The sequence below is a fragment of the Somniosus microcephalus genome, chromosome 3 (genome assembly GCF_052327205.1).
Source record: "Somniosus microcephalus isolate GS21.2 chromosome 3, FLI_Smic_1.0, whole genome shotgun sequence".
NCBI lineage: Eukaryota > Metazoa > Chordata > Chondrichthyes > Squaliformes > Somniosidae > Somniosus > Somniosus microcephalus.
This window is the reverse complement of record NC_140989.1, coordinates 98995705-99016351: the sequence shown is the minus strand read 5'-3', so window position 1 is coordinate 99016351 and position 20647 is coordinate 98995705. Positions and strand designations below refer to the sequence as shown.

Here is a 20647-nt window from a genome sequence, read left to right as displayed (position 1 = left end):
AAAATGTCCCAAGGTGCTTCACGGGAGTGTAATCAGAAAAGAATTGACACCGAGCCAAAGAAGCCGATATTAGGATAGGTGACTAAAATCTTGGCTAAAGAGAGAGGTTTTAAAGACGGTCTTAAAAGAGGTGGAGAGGTTTAGGAAGGCAATTCCGGAGCTTGGGACCTAAATGGCTGATAGCATGGCCGCCAGTGGTGGTGTGAAGGGAGTGGCAGATGCACAAGAGACCAAAGTTGGAGAAATGCAGAGTTCTTGGAAAGTTATAGGGCTGGAGGTGGTCAGAGATGGGGAGGGTTGAGGCTATGGAAGGATTTGAACTCTAGGATGAGAATTTGAAAATCAAGGTGTTGGTGGATCGGGAGTCCATGTAGATCAGCGATCACAGATGTGATGGGTGAATGGGACTTGGTGCGAGTTAGGATACAGGCAGCAAGAATTTTGGATGATAGGTTTATGGAGGGTGGAAGATGGGAGGCTGGCCAGGAAGGAGAGCATTGGAATAGTTGAGTCTGGAGGTAACAAAAGCTTGGTTGAGGGTTTCAGCATAAAGCAGGTTTAATGAGGAACTGCCATGGTAGCTGAACCTTGGAGAATAATTTTTCTTGCAATTTGATTGGGCAGAAGCCTTCAGTGAGGAAAGCTTGTGGGAAACAATTGGTGAATAATGAAAGTAGATAATAACTAATTTAAAAACAACCAATGAGGAAGAAGAAAATCGATGGATGTTCATGACAGATACTACTACAGTTACAATGTTCACTACTGACAGAATGAATACTTATCCAATTAAACATTGTATGAAAAGTGACTAGGTTTTTATATAATTTTTAAAATGCTCATTTCAGTCGACTAAGTGAAGTAGTGAATGAGCTTTAAGTGTGTGTTAGCTGTGAAAAATGGAATAGGATCCCATTCCGTCCAAGATAAAAAGACTTCTTTCTAGTAACTTTGGGGATTCTAAGCTATATGAGGAATCGGGTACTGTAACACAACAGTACAGTAGTAGGTGTATTTTATTGGCTGATCTTGGACTTAAATGTTAAGTTATCTTAACTGAGGTTACACAATATATCATCAAAATTTGATTGACATACTTGCAGAGTTTTCAAATGCAGTGAATTCTGCTTAAAAATAGTTTAAAATAATACTCCAGGCTGCCCATCCAAGGACTTAAAAAAATATTTTAATGCATTCAAATTCAGCTGGTCAAGTTCCTGAGAGAATTTTCTTGACTATTACTGTTGTAAGCTTTCTCTTCCTGCACACTGATGATGCCCTGAGCCGTTGCCAACATTGGGTACTCCTTAGCTGAGTGATGAGGCCTGCACCCTGGTGTATTTCTTTCAAACTCTGCCATTTATAACTTGTAAATGACAAAATTTGTATCATTTTATTTTTATGTTTTTAATCTATTGAAGACTTCAGTGCAGCTGGCAGTTAAAACAAGTCTTGCGTGGATACCAGCACATTGTGAAACAGGTAATGTGCAAAATAATGGCTTCAGTCATGTAATAAAAATTTAGAGGTTGCTATAAATTGTCTCTGAACAGTAAAAATCTATTTGAATAAGGTTTACCTTGCTGAATGAGAAGGGGGAAATAGACTTTAAAAAATAAAATAAACACTTTGTTAATATTATGAAGACCGACAGCAGCAGCAATTTTAATAAACATGAGGATTCATCAGACTATGGCAGGTTCAGTTAAGGTATTTCTAGGACTACATTTAATTGTGCATGTCATGCTTTTTATCCTGTTGCAAATGAAGGTTCAGGTGTAGAGAATGTTTTATATAGTGAATCAAAATAGACTAGCAACTTAAACACACAATGTTGATAATTAGATCTAACTTGGGCTGAAAAGTAAAACCACGTGTTCAGTGTTCTAGCCAGAAGTGGTAGATGGACCTTTATGGTTCATCTTTCAACATTTCTTGACATTATTTATCAGCATAATAAATGCAGCCTTGTGTATACTTGTAGCTTAGATTCCACTAGAGTTATCAGTGAGGCTCTTTTTTCAGTTCACGTGGATCCCTATTTATGTTCAAGTATTAGTCCACATCAGAAGTCGGGAGTTCATAGCGCTGAGACAGCAGTGTTGTTTCTGCACAAAGATGTCTATCCGTGTCTATTCAAAAAGAAAAGTTCTATGCAGGCGAGCAACTGTGTTTAACTAAGCCTGTCAACTGGCTTGTCCAAATGTTGTAATGAATTTCTGTTTATGAAGGCATCGGAAACCAGGAGGGTATTACTGGTATTTTTGTTGCTTGATTTCCCCACCCCCCAAGTGATGGCTATAAAAGACGTATGGAATAGGCGAGAAGATGTCACATATTTTGGCTGCTTATAATCTACTCTGGATTTGTCTTCTGATGTAATATATTGCACCAACAGCCACTGAAAGAACATTTGACCATTTTCCTTTCCTTCACCAGAGACTGCAACACTGCTCTGACCTGGCCAGTTTTATGTTGGAATTTAAGACTGTTTTGGTGAGTACAAGCACTGTAAGGAGTGGTGCTTAAAGCATGCAGCTGCATAAATCCCCATTCTTTCATTATGTTTACTTTTTCAACAGCTTCATTAGTCGATTCTACACTCCAGCCAAAAATAACTCTGGTTTTTAGTTCCACCTTTTGAGAGCAGAGAATAAATACTCGTCTAATGCTAAGTTTTGTTACATTTCCTGGTTATATTTCACTGTACAACTTTGGGGATAAACATTTTATTAAGAAATACAGCTAAGCCAGAAAATTACTTTTTTTTTAAAGCCCTTTTTAAATCTGATGCTGGCTTTTGATATGTTATCATGGCTTCCCGTCTTGAAATATATCCAGCTTATCATTCCTGGAAACAAGTTTTACAGGTACATTATCACGGTGGAAAAAGTAGATGACTTATTCTAGAATTTTTTTTCACATTTTAATCTTTAAAAGAGGGAAAAGCAACCCTAGCAATGAAGTGACCATTTTCATCACATTAAACATTCTTGTTTAACTTACAAATGGTTTCTTGTTTCTCTGGCTAGAGTACTCTGTTTTCACCAGGTGTAAGCTGCTACTTTTGTCATCGCATCTTCTCCCCTGATGTAAAAAGATGTTGAGGGAGACTTCAGTTCTGTGGAAGATCATCCCTAATTTCTCAATCAAGTAATACTTTTGAGTTTGAGAGAGATCAGCTTTGTTATGAATAAATTATCATTATTGAGGAAAAATATTAAAAATGCAAGCAACTTAAATTAATGTAGAGTAGTCAAACAAAAAGTTAAAAATTGAGACATTTCAAGTGAGTAATGGAAGGAAATTTTCTTTTAATTTGGGATGGAGGTGCAGTAGGATGGGCATTTATAATGTTCAGTGTACAAGCACAACATGCAAAGTTATAATACTTTGATTTTTCGAAGAGCCTTCAAACTGTGCTGTTGCAAACCTTCAAAACTTGCTGTGGTAACAGAATGAGCCTAACCAAATTAAACCCCTAGGTGCTATGCGGGTATTAATCCGGTTATTAAAAGTGAGAATTGCTTTTATTTCTGTACATTGGCTCGTGTAAAATATAAATCAGGTGCCTCTTAAAAATGAGTACTTTCAGTCCTTGCAATATCTGAAATGAGCAAGAACGAATTGGTGAATAATACATATGTCATGCACACTGAAACATTTTTTGTATTAGGATCACATGTTGGAAAAGCCCATTGATTGAAGGAGCTCACTGTATATTCCTGACTCCCAAGTATAATGAGTGGGTAGTACTTCCAGCTGCAACTGAATACTGCAGATAGTCAGAAATATGTAGCAAAATCCCGAGTAAAGTGGAACGGAGGTTGCTAATAAAGTCGGTCAACTGTTTAAATTCTTCAAAAAGTTAAATTTGCCACATGCGTATGATATAAAATATTAATCTGATTAACAGCTGGTGATCTGCTTTGAAGTTTTTGCCAAAGGTACTTTATAACTAGCTGCTAGGTGGCCCAGAATTTACACAGGAAAATGTTTTTTTTCTTTCCTCCTTTTCCCTCTGTTGTGTAATGCCTCACCCAGAAGGCTCAGCCAAGATCACAAATATGCATTGAATAATTATTCCGCAGTATAGAACACATTTTGGAACATCACTGTCTTTTAACCAGTAATTTGCATTTTTAAAGTGGGATTTCTAGTTTCTCTCAACCTTGCCCTATCCAGTCACCTTGAGGTTTTTTTTTAAAGAGTTAATGATGGCCACGTGGAAAGGCTGTCTTATCTATTCCATGAGCCAGGAGTGTTACACGTTATAGAACAAACCTCCTTGAAACTGCAGTTGTCCCTTGTGACTTTCCCTGCTTGACTTCCCCATGATTATGGAGCTTCATTTAATTGGAAGGATGAGCAATGCTACACGCAAAAGATGCCTAACTCACTGTAGCAGTTACACTAGCAGTAATTGTTTGAAAATTAATCAATTTAGTCTCGTACAATTAAATTTTTCACAAAGTATATTGCTCTTTTACTTGTCATAACAGTGGCCCCAAAAACTTTAGTCGTTCATTTAAACATCCCTTTAGCTCATGCAATGTTCTTAAAGTCTTTTTGTATTAATTTGAATAAAATATTGCGAGTATAGGCTGATGGAGCTTCGCTTCAGCCTAATGGTGGATGTTTGAGTTTAAAACCATGTAGGTTAGGTGAAGATAAAACTGCTGATTGTGTGGAACAGTTAAACTCAGTTAAACTAGAGTAACGGTGTACAGTGAGAAGATCTTTAAAAAGAAAACTGAATCAAGCGCTCAATGGCAGCCCATTTTACATCTCCCAATTTTTATCTCCATTGTAGTCAGTGAAAATAAAAATCGGTAGAGATGTAAAACGGGCTGCCAATTCTCTATCGCCCATTTTACACTAGAGTCCAGATCTACCCCAAAGGGTGCTGATAACCAGTTTACTCCAACATCAATCATCAAACATTGAGGTCACATATTTCAGCAGTACAAGTTGAGGCATAAAAAGAATTGTATAATAACAAGGCATGTACACTGCAATTCCTTACACTGACAAGTGTGCTTTCAGATTTCAAAAATGTTTGTGCACTAACCTATTTAAATTTTAAGTCAATACTTCTTTAAATATTACCATCTGATTCAAAAAAAATCACGTCAATTGTGACTCCTAACAAGTACAATTTAAAACATAACCAGTGAAGCATAATTTGTGGCTCCAAATGCTGAATCACCTCACACTTCAAATTGCTGGAAAATGTACCAACAAGTGTCAAAAGTCTAAATTTCCTAGGGCTGCATGCACTCAAAGCTCACTTTCTCTTTCAAAAATTTCTCACTCCACTGCTGCAAAAACGACACTTTTATGTACTTAATTTTTCCTCCTTATACTACAATTATTTATAGCTACAGCTTAGCTTTGACTAGTTCATGTCTCACTACATCCCCATTGTATCTACTGTACTTCATTTTGCATGTCATACGTGAGGGCATTCGTTTTTAGAAAAATCTTCAAATACAAAGTACAGTAATAGAGGAATTTAAATATTCAGTTGTTTTGAAGTAGTGGCCTTGGTCCAGTACGGGATGAGCAGAAATTACCTCCAATTAAATATTGGAAAGACTGAAGCCATTGTCTTAGGTCCCCGCCACAAACTCCGCTCCCAAGCCACTGACTTCAACCTTCTCCCTGGCCGAGGCTGAACCAGACCATTCGCAAGCTTGGTGTCGTATTTGCCCCTGAGCTGAGCTTCTGACCCCATATCCTCTCCATCACCAAGATCACCTACTTCCTCCTCCATAACGTCACCTATCTCCACCCCTGCCCCAAGTTCATGTGCTAAAGCCCTCATCCATGCCTTTGTTACCACCAAGACTCGCCTGTTCTCTCCTGGCTGACCCCCCACCTTGCACCCTCTGTAAAATTGAGCTCATCCAAAACTGCTGCCCATGTCCTAACTCTCACCAAGTCCTTTTCACTCATCACCCCTGTGCGCGCTGACCTACATTGGCTCCCAGTCTGGCAATGTATCAATTTTAAAACTCTCATCCTTGTTTTCAAATCCCTCCATGGCCTTGCCCCTCCCTATCTCTCTAACCTCCTGCAGCCCTACAACCCATAGTGATATCTGCACTCTTCCAATTCTGGCTTCTTGCACATCCCGGATTATCAGTGCTCCACTATTGGGGGCTGTGCCTTCAGCTGCCTAGGCCCTAAGCTCTGGAATTCCCTCCCTAAACCTTTCAGCCTCTCTACCCCTCTCTCTTCCTTTTAAGACTCTCCTTAAAACCTACCTCTCTGACCAAGCTTTTGCTTACCTGTCCTAATATCTCCTTAAGTGCCTCAGTGGCAAATTTTGTTTGATAACTCTCCTGTGAAGTGCCTTGGGACATTTTACTACGTTAAAGGCGCTCCTATAAATGCCGGTCATGCTCCTCTAGTACTTTTCAGTTGTGCATGTTTTTTTTTGTGTTGTCAACTTTCTAGGGCTGTCAGCTATTTTGTAGGTTGTTGGGAAGTATGCTGCCTAATGTGAAATGGGACTGGTCCTGCCAGTTTTGAGACCTTCCCAAGATTAGCTGCAGTGTTGCTGCAAAGTATGCCATCTAGCAGCTAAATCAAGAACTGAAGTCACTCCATGAAGGTTGCCAAGTTTGAATGCCAGAAACAAGACTGTATTTTGATCTCTGATACTTTGCTTGGAGGTCTGACATACTACTACACGAAGTACCATTCGCCATTTTTATCTTTTAAAGGTTTCTACTTCATAGCTGCTCACCTCAGTACTTCTTTCTTGGAAGGCATCAAACCGGTTCTATATTGTTCAACAAATATTTCCTGCCGGTGCTTCCCTCTACAGCAAGACCGCTTGCCGACTCGGTTCAATCATTGAAGTGCTAATATTCTTTGAGAGTTCCTGTGCTTATGTCGTTGACCTACCTTGAGAAATAATGAAGCCCATCATGCATGCAGCTGGCAAATTCCAGGGTCTGCTTCATTTGATGAAAAGCCTATAACAAAAACATAATAGTCTCAACTTCTATACGATCCAAGTCATTCTGCCGGTACAGTGCACTACAGTTTCAGGTTCTGCTGTCGAATTTTGAGTGGTATGGTAAACAAGTTGTAGCTAATTACTAATCAATAACATCTATTTTTGTAGGAAATTGCATTAAGGAATAAACATGACCTGCAGGCTCCTCCTCCTCCACAGTATTATGCACAGCTTATTAAAGAAATTGAAAGTTTGGGTTGGGATAAGTAAGTAGTGATTTGTTTCAATTCAATTATCATGGAGTTCACAAACTTATGACTTTTTAGAATTTCATAATATTGTTCTTGTAAAACTTTTATTCATTATTTAAATATGTGGCTATTTATAAAAGAGCAGTGTATATGTATGAATATATGCCACAACAGTAAGATTTATAGATAGTTTCCTTTGTACGCTGCTGATGCCAATCTCAACTGTGCCTTTTTAGAAGGTAGTACCTCTCCACCCTTCTCTGGAAGAATATCTCTTAGCCTTTGCATGTCCTCTGGTGGTTCAAGAACTGCATTACTAGCAGCTAAATTGCAACGTTCTGCCTACTATCTTGTCCATGCTGCTGCAGCCACTGGGGGCGAGGGCAGATCTAATCGAGGTGTTTAAATTGATAAAAGATGCAGTATGGTAGATACAGAGAAATAATTTCCTTTGGTGAGGGAATCCAGAACAAGAGGACATAATAAAATTAAAGCCAGACCATTTCACTCATAAGTCAGAAAGGATTTTTTCACAGGGTAGTGGAAATATGGAACTCATTCCGCCAAAAGGTTGTGGATGCTGGGTCAATTGAAATTTCCAAGACTGATATTGATAGATTTTTGTTGAGTAAGGGTATTGAGGGATATAGAGCAAAGGTGGGTAAATGGAGTTGAGGTACATATCTAACTGGTGGAATAGGCTCAAGGGGATGAATGGCATACTCTTGTTCCTATGTTCATAGCACCTTGTAGGAGCATTAGATTAGCTAAGGGTGTACATAAGACAGGCACTAGTGGTTTTCACCAAATTAACATTAGTATTGTGAAATAACAACAGAAAATGCTGGAAAAACTCAGCAGGCCAGGCAACATCCGTGGAGAGAGAAATAGAGTTAACGTTTCGGGTCGAAACCCTTCTACAGAACTGAGAGAAAAGGCAGGAAATGAAACAAAAGGCAGTTTGGGGGCTGGGGGAGGGGATGAAAGAAGAGATATTCAAGGTGAGACGAGATAGTAATAGGATAGGTAAAGAAACAGACAATGGCCTCGATTTTTAACTGACCCGTGGAGTCGGGATTGGAGGCATGCAGGGGGGTTAAAGTCCCAAATTCGGGGCTCCCGACAACATCCCACCCCCAACCTGCCTCCATGTAAGTTTCAAAGGAGGCGGGTACCCGCCCCGCACTGGGACCCACCTACCCGAGGCGGGAAGGGATTAGTGCCAATTAACTGCCTGTTAACAGGTAGTTAACAGGCAGTTTTTAGCCTAATCCCTATTTTAAAGCTTGAAGTGTGAGATTTCCAATGGCTCCAAACCACGCCAAGTTAGAGGAGTCGGGTTGAAGGACTTGGAGGGGTCGAGATGTCGGTGTTCAGGTGAGTGATGGGTGCATGAGTGCAAAGGTAAGCGTGTCTAAAGTGTGTAAAGAAGTTTAAATTACCTGTACTTTTTAGCCTTCCTTCCTCTAGGTTTCGGGAGTCCATCATCTAACCGGCACAGAAAGCAGAACGGCTGCGAACTGTCAAGTGACAGCCTGCAGCTTTCTGTGCCAGTGAGATTTCTAACTGAGTCTGTGGAGAAGGACTCAGGTTAGAAGTAAGACTGTCAATGTTTGACAGCTTCAAACAGCTGTGAAACACTGATATTTTATCTGTCAAAACGTCTTGACAGATGAAATTTCAGTCTGTGACGTCACCTGTTGTCAGGTGGCCCTTAATTGGTCTGCTGAGCTTGCTGGGCGGGCTCAACAAGGTCAATCAAGTTAAAATCGCGTGGATTGGCCCGAAAGTTGTAGTCCCGCCTCCTTCCTGACTTCTGAGTGAAAATCACCCCCAATGGCTCTAAATGAAGTGTGAAATGCGCTGGCAGAGTGAAAGACAGCTGCTATGTGGGAGAGAGAGGGGAAAAAAAAAAAGGAAAAGTCACAAACCAAAAGTGTGGATAAAAAATATAAAAATATAATAGGGGCCGAGGTTATGATCTGAAGTCGTTGAACTCTATATTGAGTCCGGAAGGCTGTAAAGTGCCTAATCGGAAGATGAGGTGCTGTTCCTCGAGTTTATGGTGAGCTTCCTTCTATCGTATTAGTATTGTGATTTGTTTGCGGAATTTGAAAATTACAATGTTTTCCAAAATGTTTGTGTGCAGGGTGTGTTCTGGGAGTATCTGGTGACTCTGCAATGCTTGTTAACAGTAATACCAATGTTGGTCTTTGGATGGATGCAGTTCATTGGAGGATGTAAGGACTGGGAGAGAGATGCTGCACATGACTGTTAAAGGAGTGCAGCCTCTTGTTGCAGTTCTGCTCTGAGAACCTGGGTCTGAGAGGGTGAGGATTCCTACAAGCTCTCCTCCCTCTGCCTGCTGTCACTGCAGCTGTAGTTCTCTGTGCCCATTCCTGCTGCTGCTCCTCTACCTACAGCCACAGTGGAACACCCAGCAGGACCCTAATAAAAGCATAAGTGGGTTGCCAGTAGGACTCCATACCAGTTGTCGATGGTGTAGCGACCGCACCAGCAGTTGCAGTAGCCAAAACCCACAATATTTCATGAGCCAAAGGTCAATGTAAACTTTCCAACAGTTTACCTGAGAACCGCAGAGGATCCCTTTCAATAAAGCAGGAAATGACACTCCTGAATTATAGAGCCCATGGTTTGTGGGCTGTAGAACATGCAATTGCAAAGCTGGTGACAACCAAAATATTGTTTGGATCCTTGAACCAGTGCAGATCTCCAATTTGCATATTCATATTCGGCTCCTGACAGTTTTGGGTGGGAGCATTGGCTGCTTAAAACCCACTCAAACATCGCATTGGTTAGGTCTCCAGTGTGATTTCAGTTCAATTTTTTATTTGGAAATTTTTGTACTGCTATCTCCCTGTTTACACTGAAAAACGGGTCGCTAGGCAGATTGAAATCGTCCCCCTATGTGACCAGTGTACAATGCTTGTAGCAGAGTTGCCAGCTATCCCACAACAATTCTATTGTGCTGACCCGAATAATCCCACAGTCTTTTTAGTACTCACTGCAGTGTTCCTCAGTGCTGTCCCAGTCTCCTGCTCATCCTGATTTTCGACACCACTTGCTGCCAGATCATTTGGTCTTTACTTTTGAAAAGTCAATGTTGATTTTGATATTGGGAGGTGCACACAGACGGTTCTGTATCTCTTCTTGCTTTCTAGTGAAATGCACTGTTTCTGGAACTCAAACACTTCTTACTTTTATGAATTTAACATAAGCTGAATAACTCATTCAATATTTTAGTTAAACCAAAATTAAATTCCGATTACCCTTCTGAGTGCCCCTTGGTGAAAAGCAGAAGTATTGCTCATTTGCTAAATTGGTATGTCAGTTTTTAGCATTACAATCAAGCAGTAAAAGGGGAAATTCAATATTATAGTTAAACGCAAACTACAGAATGCCGTGTGTGAAATTCCGTTCATGTGTGCACAGGAAGACCCATTTCCTGCTGTACATATGCTGAGGGGATATCTGCCCGAGAACTTGTATGCAGCCATGCAACTAGCCAATTATGACTGAGGACTGAATCTCTTCATAAACCTTCTGAGCTAAGCAGCTGGTGGATGAAGTTATGATGTGAACAAGAAGCTGCAGAACATGATCATCCTTGCAGTTCTAAGTAGTGTAATCTGTTTGTGAGAATAGAAGTCAAGGTGAGACTATTTGATAAGAAACACCACATCAATCAGTTCAACTAAAAATTCCAAATTCTCCCAACACTGAAACAGCAGCCTTTAATTTCCCTCTAAACAGTATTTCCCAGGACCAACCCAGCTTCCGGTTTGGCAATAAAACCACACCACATGATCGCAGTGTAGCTACAAGATGCATTTCACTCCAGCTTCACAGATATTATGGCACATATTGTTACAGCTATCCGTGCTCGAAAGCAAGCTCGTGCTTCAACTGTCCCCGTCAACTGGACTTGACATTTGAATGGAAACCCATAAACACATCTAACTACAAGAAGGGGTCAAAGTCAGACTCGAATAATTCGAGACCAGTGGCTAGAATTTCCTCCAGAGTCATAGTAGTATGAGTTTGCCCATGAGATGAATGCAACCACTGCTGGAATTTCTAGCCTTTCTAACAATACTATCCTGACTGCTAATCATGAAAATGGATGTTTGCTGTCTTCTTGCAAGACCTATGTATGGAACATAGAAACAGGAGGAGCCAATTCCATCATTCAATCAAATTGTGGCTGATCTGTACCTCAACTCCATTTGACTGCCTTTGATCTATATCCCCTAATACCCTTGCCTAACAAAATCTATCAATCTCAGTCTTGAAAATTTCGATTGACCCAGCAGTTACATACTTTTAGATTTCCACTAACCTTTGTGTCAAAAAGGGCTTCCTGATTTCACTCCTAAATTACCTAGCTCTGATTTTAAGTTTGTGCCCCCTTATTGGATTCCCCCAGTAGAGGAAATAGTTTATCCTATCGAATCCTTTTATCATTTTAAACATCTCAATGACATTACCTCTTAACCTTCTAAACTCAAGGTAATACAAGCCAATGTTAACCCCTCGCTTCTGTGAGGAGGATCTACCCCTAACTCGGGGTATCAGGGTTCGCTGCTTTAGGAGACTCAACACGCCGGTCAGTCTATTGTCACTTTCTCAGTAATACACAAAGTCAGAAACTGTAAAATAAGTAAAGTTTTATTCCGGTCACCGGTACTGGACTTCACTCTGAGAAACCCTTTGTGTTTCTGCACACAAGTATGCCTCCCAAAGAGTGAGCCCCGAGACTCACGGGGCTACAATATTTATACATTTTCATAAATTGCAAGTCATGTGAAAACAGAAAACTAGGCGATCACGCGCTGCACAAGTCATTTGTTTCTTTTTACAGAGTTCTGTTTAAAATTCACTTTAGCTTTCAACAAAATTCAGCCCTCACTGTCTCTACTCTGTTTCTGTTCTTTCTTATCTATTTGTACTGCATTCCCACAGTCCTGCATCAGTTTTTACATTTAAACTATTCACTGCATGTCAAGTAGTCCATCATGCCTTGTGAATCATTGGTACAGCAATATTGGATTAACACCTAGCTTAACACCAAGTTTATACAACCTGTTCTCATAATTTAACCCATTAAGTCCGGGATCATTCTGCTGAATTTGTGCTGTACCCATCCGAGGCCAATATATCCGTCCGAGGCCAATATATCCATCCGGCGGTGCAGTGCACAAAATGGAAAGTGGTACTCCAGCTGGGGTCTGAACAAGTTTTGTACAACTAAAGTATCACTTCCTCCCCTCTGTATTCCAGCCCCCTTGGAAAAAACAGGCCAGCATTCAGTTAACCTTTTTGATTACTTTTTTTAACCTGCCTACTAGCTTTTTGTGATCTGTGTACATGGACACCCAAATTCCTTTAGTCCTCCACAGTTCCTAGTCTCTTGCCATTAAGAAAACATTCCGATCTGTCTTTCTTGGATCCAAAGTGGATGACCTCAAATTTTGCCACATTGCACTACAGCTGTCTCAGATTTACCCACTCACTTAATCTGTGTGTCCCTTTGTAACTTCCTGCTCCCATCTGCACAATTTACTGTGCCTCCTAACTTAGTGTCATCTGTAGACTTAGATATACAATTCTCTATTCCTTCATCCATTATATACAGATCCCTGGGAAACACCATTTGTCATATCCCACTAATCAGAGAATATTCCGTTTATCCCTACTACTTCCCAACCGATGTCACAAGGTTACCTCCAATTCTGTAGGCTTTTATTTTTGCTAATAAACTCTTGTGCAGAACCTTATTAAATGCCTTCTGGAAGTCCATCTAGACAACATCCATATCCACCATGATAGTGACCTTCTCAAAAAAAATTCAACTAGATTTTACATATCCATGCTATGTCATCTCTTTGATCAGCTCCTACTTGCCCAAGTGCTCAGTCATTCTGTCCCTGATGATACATTCCAGTAACTTCTCCAAAACTGACGTTAAACTGACTGGTCTGTAGTTTCTCCCTTCTTATGGAGTGACATTTGCAATTTTCCAATCTAAAGGCAGAATTCCCAAATCTAGAGAGCTTTAAAGAAATGATGACATGCATTGGCAATTTCTTCACCTATTTCTTTTAATACACTGGGTGTGATAAAAATGATAACTTCCGGGAAGTTATGTCATCACTTCCTGTGAACTATGAACTACGAACTATGAACTGTGTACATACCTCACTTCCTGTCATATGTCACTTCCTGTTGGACTGGTATAAATACTGGACTGTTCAGTATTGTAAGAGGCTTCTACCAGAGGCATGGTAAAGACCTCTCTTGTGTATATAGTGTGTTTATAAGTTACTTAAAGCTTACTTTAAAGTTACTTGATGGTAAGTCTCCTTTTTCTTACATCAATTTAAGTAACTTAGTATTTACACTGACAAATACTAGACCTTCAGACAAACTCGGAAGTTAAGGATCCAGGGAACCACCCATCATGGAGAAAATCCTTAGACCTATTCGTCTGGACTTGGACCCGAATACACCAGCAGCTGGCAGGGTATGGAAGCATTGGTATCGTACTTTTGAGAATTTTCTGGATGAATGTAAAGCGGATGCTCCTGCTAAATTGAAGATACTTGTCAATTATGTGACCCCAAAAGTGTTCGAATATGTTGATGAATGGGATAATTACGAAGAGGTGATTCGGGCACTTAAGAAACTGTATGCGAAGACCCCAAATGAGGTCTATGCTAGACATCTACTGGCCACAGCCCGACAAGGGCCAGGGGAATCAATTGACGAATTCCTGCAAGAACTTCGCAGGCTCAGCGTAGATTGTAACTTTCAGGCAGCCTCAGCTGAGCTGTACCGCCAAGAAATGATTCGTGATGCTTTCATCTGCGGGATTGCCTCTCCATTTATACGCCAGCGTCTACTAGAAAGTAAAACACTTGAGCTACAAAAAGCTTTTGACCTAGCTTGTTCACTGGATTTGGCAAAGAGAAATGCAGACCTCTATCAGCTGCCCAGATCTCGATCTGCTGCTGTAGCTGCAACCAGACAATTCAAGCGGTCTCAGGTGAACCCTATCATGGGGGAATCTAATTCTGATAATTCTGATGAAGAAGAGGAGGACGACCCCACTTTAGCAGCCTCTTGGCAATCTAGGAAGGAATGCTTCTTTTGTGGAGATGCTTTTCACCCTAGGAAAACCTGCCCTGCTCGCAATGCAATCTGCAGTTATTGCGGGAAAAAAGGACACTTTGCTAAAGTTTGCCTATCAAGGGCCTCTACGAGGGCCAATCCAGCTAAGGCCTACCGAACTGCCCCAATTAGGGCCTATCAAGATGCTCCAGCTAGGACCTATCAAGCTTCCCCTCGAGCTCTCTCCCGAAGAAGCACACCGAGAGTTTTAGCCACTCTCTGTGCAATGACACCAATTACAGCTGCTTGCCCACAGAACCTGTCTCATGCAGCCACAAAAATTTCAATTAAAGGGCATACCTTAGATGCCTTAATTGACTCAGGAAGTACTGATAGTTTCATTAAGGAACAGATTGTTGCAAAATTGAAACTACATGTCTTCCCATCGGACCAGGCAATTGCGATGGCCCAGTCATCACTTAATACCAGAATCTCCGGCTTTTGTGTTGTTGATATGACACTTCATGGTCGTATGTATCCCTCCACCCGACTTTCGGTGCTCAAAGACTTATGTAGTGATCTCCTCTTAGGGCTGGACTTCCAAAAACAGCATAAGAAACTCACCATTGAGTTTGGTGGATCCAAACCCGGACTTACTATTTCTAATATACCGTCTAAATTACCATTTTGTGCATTATCAGCAGCTTCACTTGATGAACCCTCATTATTTGCCAGTATTCCGCCTCAATGCCAACCGATAATAACGAAATCGCGGCGCTTTAATCAGGAAGACCAATCTTTTATTGCGGCTGAAATCTCTCGACTTCTAGCAGAGGATATCATTGAACCATGTTCGTCGCCCTGGCGGGCTCAAGTCATCATTGTCAAGAACCCTCTAAACCTCACAAACAGCGACTATGCATCGATTATTCGCAAACCATCAATCAATATACCGACTTGGACGCCTACCCATTGCCACGCATTGATGATATGGTTAATAAACTGGCCGAATACAAAGTGTTCTCAACTTACGATTTAAAAAGTGCCTATCATCAGTTACCCTTGAAGGTCTCAGATAAGCAGTACACAGCCTTTGAGGCTAATGGACGGCTGTACCAATTTCGTCGCCTCCCATTCGGGGTTACTAATGGAGTGGCTGTCTTTCAACGGGCAATGGATGGCCTGGTTAAGCAGGAAAACCTAAGGGACACTTTTCCCTATCTTGATAACATTACCATTGCAGGTCACGATCAACAGGAACACGATTCCAACCTCCAAAAATTTCGGGATGCCCTCCATCGCCGTAATTTGACCCTGAATGAATCCAAATCTATTGAGTCGCAACCGACCATCAACATCCTTGGCTACTGCGTAGGCAATGGTATCATTAAGCCAGACCCAGAAAGACTTCGCCCGCTCCAAGAGCTCCCGTCACCTAAGAATCCGGCTTCTTTACGTCGGGCTCTCGGTCTGTTTGCATACTACGCTAAATGGATTCCTCATTTTTCGGACAAAATCCAACCCTTGCTGCATGCTAGATCATTTCCACTGGGAACAGCGGCTGTTGCAGCCTTTAACCTTCTCAAAAAACAGTTGGAGAAAGCGGCTCTTCACTCCATTGATGAGAATCTCCCTTTCGTGGTTGAATGTGATGCCTCGGAGGTGGCGATCTCGGCTACTCTGAATCAGGAAGGTCGTCCTGTAGCATTTATGCCCAGGACCTTACAAGGTGCCGAGCTACATTATCCTCCGGTTGAGAAAGAAGCCACAGCCATCATCGAGGCAGTACGGAAGTGGAACCATTTTCTAGCTCGCCAGCACTTTACATTGATCACGGACCAACGATCAGTCGCCTTCATGCTCGATAATCGAAAACGAACCAAAATTAAGAATAATAAAATACAACTTTGGAGGATGGAACTGGCCTCTTTTGGTTATACCATTCTCTATCGGCCTGGCAAGGAGAATGTGGCCCCGGACACCCTCACACGGGCATTCTGCTCCACTATGTCATCCTCCACTCTCATGGATGTCCACAATGGTTTGTGTCATCCTGGCGTTACGCGCATGCTACATTTCGTACGATCACGGAATCTCCCTTTTTCCACTGGAGATGTAAAGAAAATATGCTCAGAATGCCGGCTTTGTGCGGAATTAAAACCTCAGTTCTTCCGCCCCTCAGATGGTATACTCATACATGCAACCCAACCGATGCAACGACTTAGCATCGATTTTAAGGGCCCAGTGCCCTCTTCAACTCGGAACACATATTTGCTCACCATGATCGACGAATATTCACGTTTTCCGTTTGCCTTCCCCTGCTCCAATATGCTGGCGTCCACAGTAATCTGCTGCCTTGAGGAGGTATTTTCTCTCTGTGGCATGCCGGCTTATATTCACTCAGATCGGGGTCCATCCTTTATGTCAAGGGAACTCAAGGACTACCTCTCAGAACGGGGAATTGCTACAAGCAAAACAACACCATACCATCCCATCGGAAATGGGCAGGTAGAGAGGTATAACGGTATCATCTGGAATTCCGTACGTCTCGCTTTAAGATCTCGGGGCCTACCAGACCAGCAATGGGAAACAGTGCTTCCGGATGCATTGCACTCTATACGGTCCCTGCTTTCTACAGCCACAAATACTACACCTCATGAGCGGTTCTTTGGATTCCAGCGTCGCTCATCTCATGGGACATCACTCCCGTCATGGCTAACTACTCCTGGACCTGTATTACTCCGAAGATACGTTCGGACGTCTAAAAATGACCCTCTTGTAGACGAGGTCGAACTAACCGATGCCAACCCCACCTATGCAAACATACGATATTCCGACGGCCGAGAATCTACCGTATCATTACGGGATCTGGCTCCCTGCCCACCAGGACCTAGTGGGACATCGGGTGATGGCATTTCACCAGGAAACTCTTGGGACCTATCGGGTACCCCTCTCCAGGATCCTGATCGGACACCAACTAGCTTGGTGCCGGTAGAACCCCGTGCTCAAGGTTGCGACCCTCCCAGTACCGCGCATGAAAGTACTGATCCGCCACAGACCAGCTCTGCACCTCCCTCTGAACAGAGGCAGTCCGACTTTGAACCTATTGGGGCTCGTACTCGAAGCCATGATCTCCCCGACCCTTCACAGGGCAATCCAGGCCACACAGACTCTGACCAATGGCCAACCGCATGTAAGCGGACCAGCGACCCTCTACGACGGGAATCCAAACGGGTGCGACTCTTCCTTGTTCGGCGGCTGCGGACCAAAAGGTAGACCACAGCCTCCTAATCCTGCAGGAGGGAAGAATGTGATAAAAATGATAACTTCCGGGAAGTTATGTCATCACTTCCTGTGAACTATGAACTGTGTACATACCTCACTTCCTGTCATATGTCACTTCCTGTTGGACTGGTATAAATACTGGACTGTTCAGTATTGTAAGAGGCTTCTACCAGAGGCATGGTAAAGACCTCTCTTGTGTATATAGTGTGTTTATAAGTTACTTAAAGCTTACTTTAAAGTTACTTGATGGTAAGTCTCCTTTTTCTTACATCACTGGGCTGGAAACTCTGGTCCTGGAGTATTGTCTCTCTTAAGTCCCATTATTTTCTCCATTACCTTTTTTTAATTACATGTATTAAATCCAGTAAGTCTCCCCCCCCCCCCCCCCCCCCTGAGTTATTTTGGGTTCCCTTCTACTTCTAATATTTTGTTCCTTACCTCCACAGTGAAAATTGATACAAAGTACTAATTTAACAAGTCCGCCTTTTTCTTTATGTCGATTTATAGTCTCACCTGCATCTGTCTTTAATGGCTCCACATTCCCCCTTACCACTCAATATATATTAATATATTTATAAAAACTTTCACCATTAGCTTTGATATCCCTTGCAAGGTTTTTTTCCCCTCATAAAACTGCACCCCTTCCTGTACTTGGTATAGATTAAGGATGTGCAGGATGATGTTGTACAGGCTCCATGCCCGAGTCACCCTCTACATATTGGACAGATGTGACTAGGCTGCTGGCACTCCAAGTTTATGATTGGATGAGCAATGTAATAGTTGCTAACACTTTAGGCTGAAATCCAGACTTAAAGCAGGAATATGAGGGCTGTGGCATCTCAACATTTCGTCCAAAAACTTTGCACCGAAGCTTAACACACAGTCTGTGACCATCACAAATGTACAAAATTTTAGTGCAAGGTTATTTAATTGCTAGAGCTTGTTTTGAGTTCTGGGAAATCTCTGACTTGGCCGACGCCCCAATACAATTTCCCCAAGTCTTCCTGTGCTCTCCGCAACCACCTTGGTGAGATTTGTGAGGATATGCCTAAATAAGGCGGTGGGTGGAACTGAAGAGAGAAAAAGTTACTGAAAAATTAAGCAGGCGAGGGAGGTAATTGTGCCTTTTCAACAAAAATGTTGTAACCATGAGACAAGCAAGTATACTGGTGGAATTAATTTAAGTACAGAAATATTCCATCAGCGAATCCACTCATGCCTGTTATTTTTAAATATCTTCGAACTGCTCAAGAAATGCTTTGATGTATTTAAATTGTTTAAAATCTGTTCTCTATAGGATAACTTCATTGATCCAATGCATCCAGCTGGGAGTCATTCCTAAAGGGAGTATGGGTTGGAGACTGGGCTGTCAACACTATAGTGCTAATTCTGCTACCAGTGTTCCTTTTGAATGCAGCCTCTACTGGGAACGTGGGCTTGGTGAATTTATCCTTGGATCTCGATTTTTTTTTTTTTATTAATTAGTACGTTCATTGCTCTTTGAGAACAAAGAAGTAGTAAACATCAGAACATATTATGGTAATCCATTTTATCAATTTTTTTTCCCATTTGCTCTCCTCCATTGAAGACAAAGGCTTGTTTTTAGATACTGTGAAGCATGCCCCCCCCCCCCCCCCCCCACACCACTATCTCGCCCAAATGCCCATTTTTTTTTAGTGAAAGTAGACAGAACTTAATGGCCCCAAAATTCTACGGGCGGCACTTCAGCTGATTGTACTGGGATCACATCCGGCGGTGCCCTCCACAGCAATGCCAGAGTTTGCATGGTCAATGGGAGGGCACATTATTTGCATGGGCTGGTGGGCACAAGTGCTTCTTTGGCACCTATCTGCCCCATATGCCAGGAAATTGGGGTGGCTGCCCACCTGTTGGGTTTGGGGAGGGGTGTTTTCCCACATATTTGCCCCCACCCTACCAATCAGTGTCTCTGATCAACCCCAAAGTGAGTTGGCCCAACTCTCAAAATATTTTTTTAAATTAAATTGTCCTCTTTGGAGCTCCAGGCTTTTTGCCAGACCTGGACTCTACTGGAGGTGCCCAGATGTGCTCATGTGGAGGCTGTTGTGCCTCACCTCTTGGCATACAGGTCACCACGTACATGCTGGGTCTCCATCCAGAGCCTGGAGCAGGAACCTCCTGTTTGGCCAGTCACTGCCCCATACCCGTCATTTGCCTTGTAAGGGTCAAAAGTTCTGCTCCTTGCAAGCCAATGCGGAAATGGTGGGGAACAGATGTAACCACATCTCCCTCATTTACTTGGTTCCACCAGTGGCCCATTATGGTGGGAAACTGGAAAAACCCCAATGGAATTTCCCATGGAAGTAATTGCAGCTGAGCCCAATCCTGCCCTTACCTGAGTCATATACTTCCCATCAGAAGTCAGCGGCTAACAATCAGGAGCAGGGTCTCTGGCAAATTCTTACTTCTTCCTCCTTGGCCACGGGAGGCTGAGGCTGACTTTACCGCTGTGACCAAGGTCAGCTAACTCAGCCCAAGTAAAGATTAAACCAGGGACTTTACTGGTCAGTTTGGCTTGGTGCCATATCACATGGAACAGTAAATTTCTTAAACGAATTACTTTACTAACTGTTGGGAAGAAAATTTGTAATTGATTTAACAAATACCGATATAAGCAGTTGAATGTCCTGCTAGAAGAGGCTTATAGATTTTGTGGTGGTCTCTGATTTAAATGAACTCATTAATGAGCTTCCTATTTAGAATTGTACACAATTAGTGATACAAGACTTTAGAAAAGTTGCACATGCACAAATGATGGGTTTCATTGAAAATGGTAATAGTTGGCAGGACGAAGGAATTAATGAGAAGGAGCAGATTAAAAACTAATAATTTTTATCGGCTAAAAAAACATCGCGCCTGGCCTAACACAGTATAAAACTGCAAAAATTGATCAAAGGCCTGACAGGAAGTTTTATGTGTACATAAGTAAAGGCTGACAGGAACCTGCTGTGTGTGCCAAAGGTTCCCATGA

General features: G+C 42.0%; 1 protein-coding gene across 1 annotated transcript in view; it reads left to right on the top strand.

Annotated features, from left to right (window-relative positions):
- Positions 1–20647, top strand: part of fancl (FA complementation group L) — an 87959-nt gene that overhangs the window by 29913 nt on the left and 37399 nt on the right. Inside the window, exons 4-6 of the mRNA XM_085981414.1 lie at positions 1422–1482; positions 2440–2496; positions 7139–7236. Of these exons, the coding sequence (XP_085837540.1) occupies positions 1422–1482; positions 2440–2496; positions 7139–7236 (216 nt within the window). The remainder of the gene's footprint in view (positions 1–1421; positions 1483–2439; positions 2497–7138; positions 7237–20647) is intronic.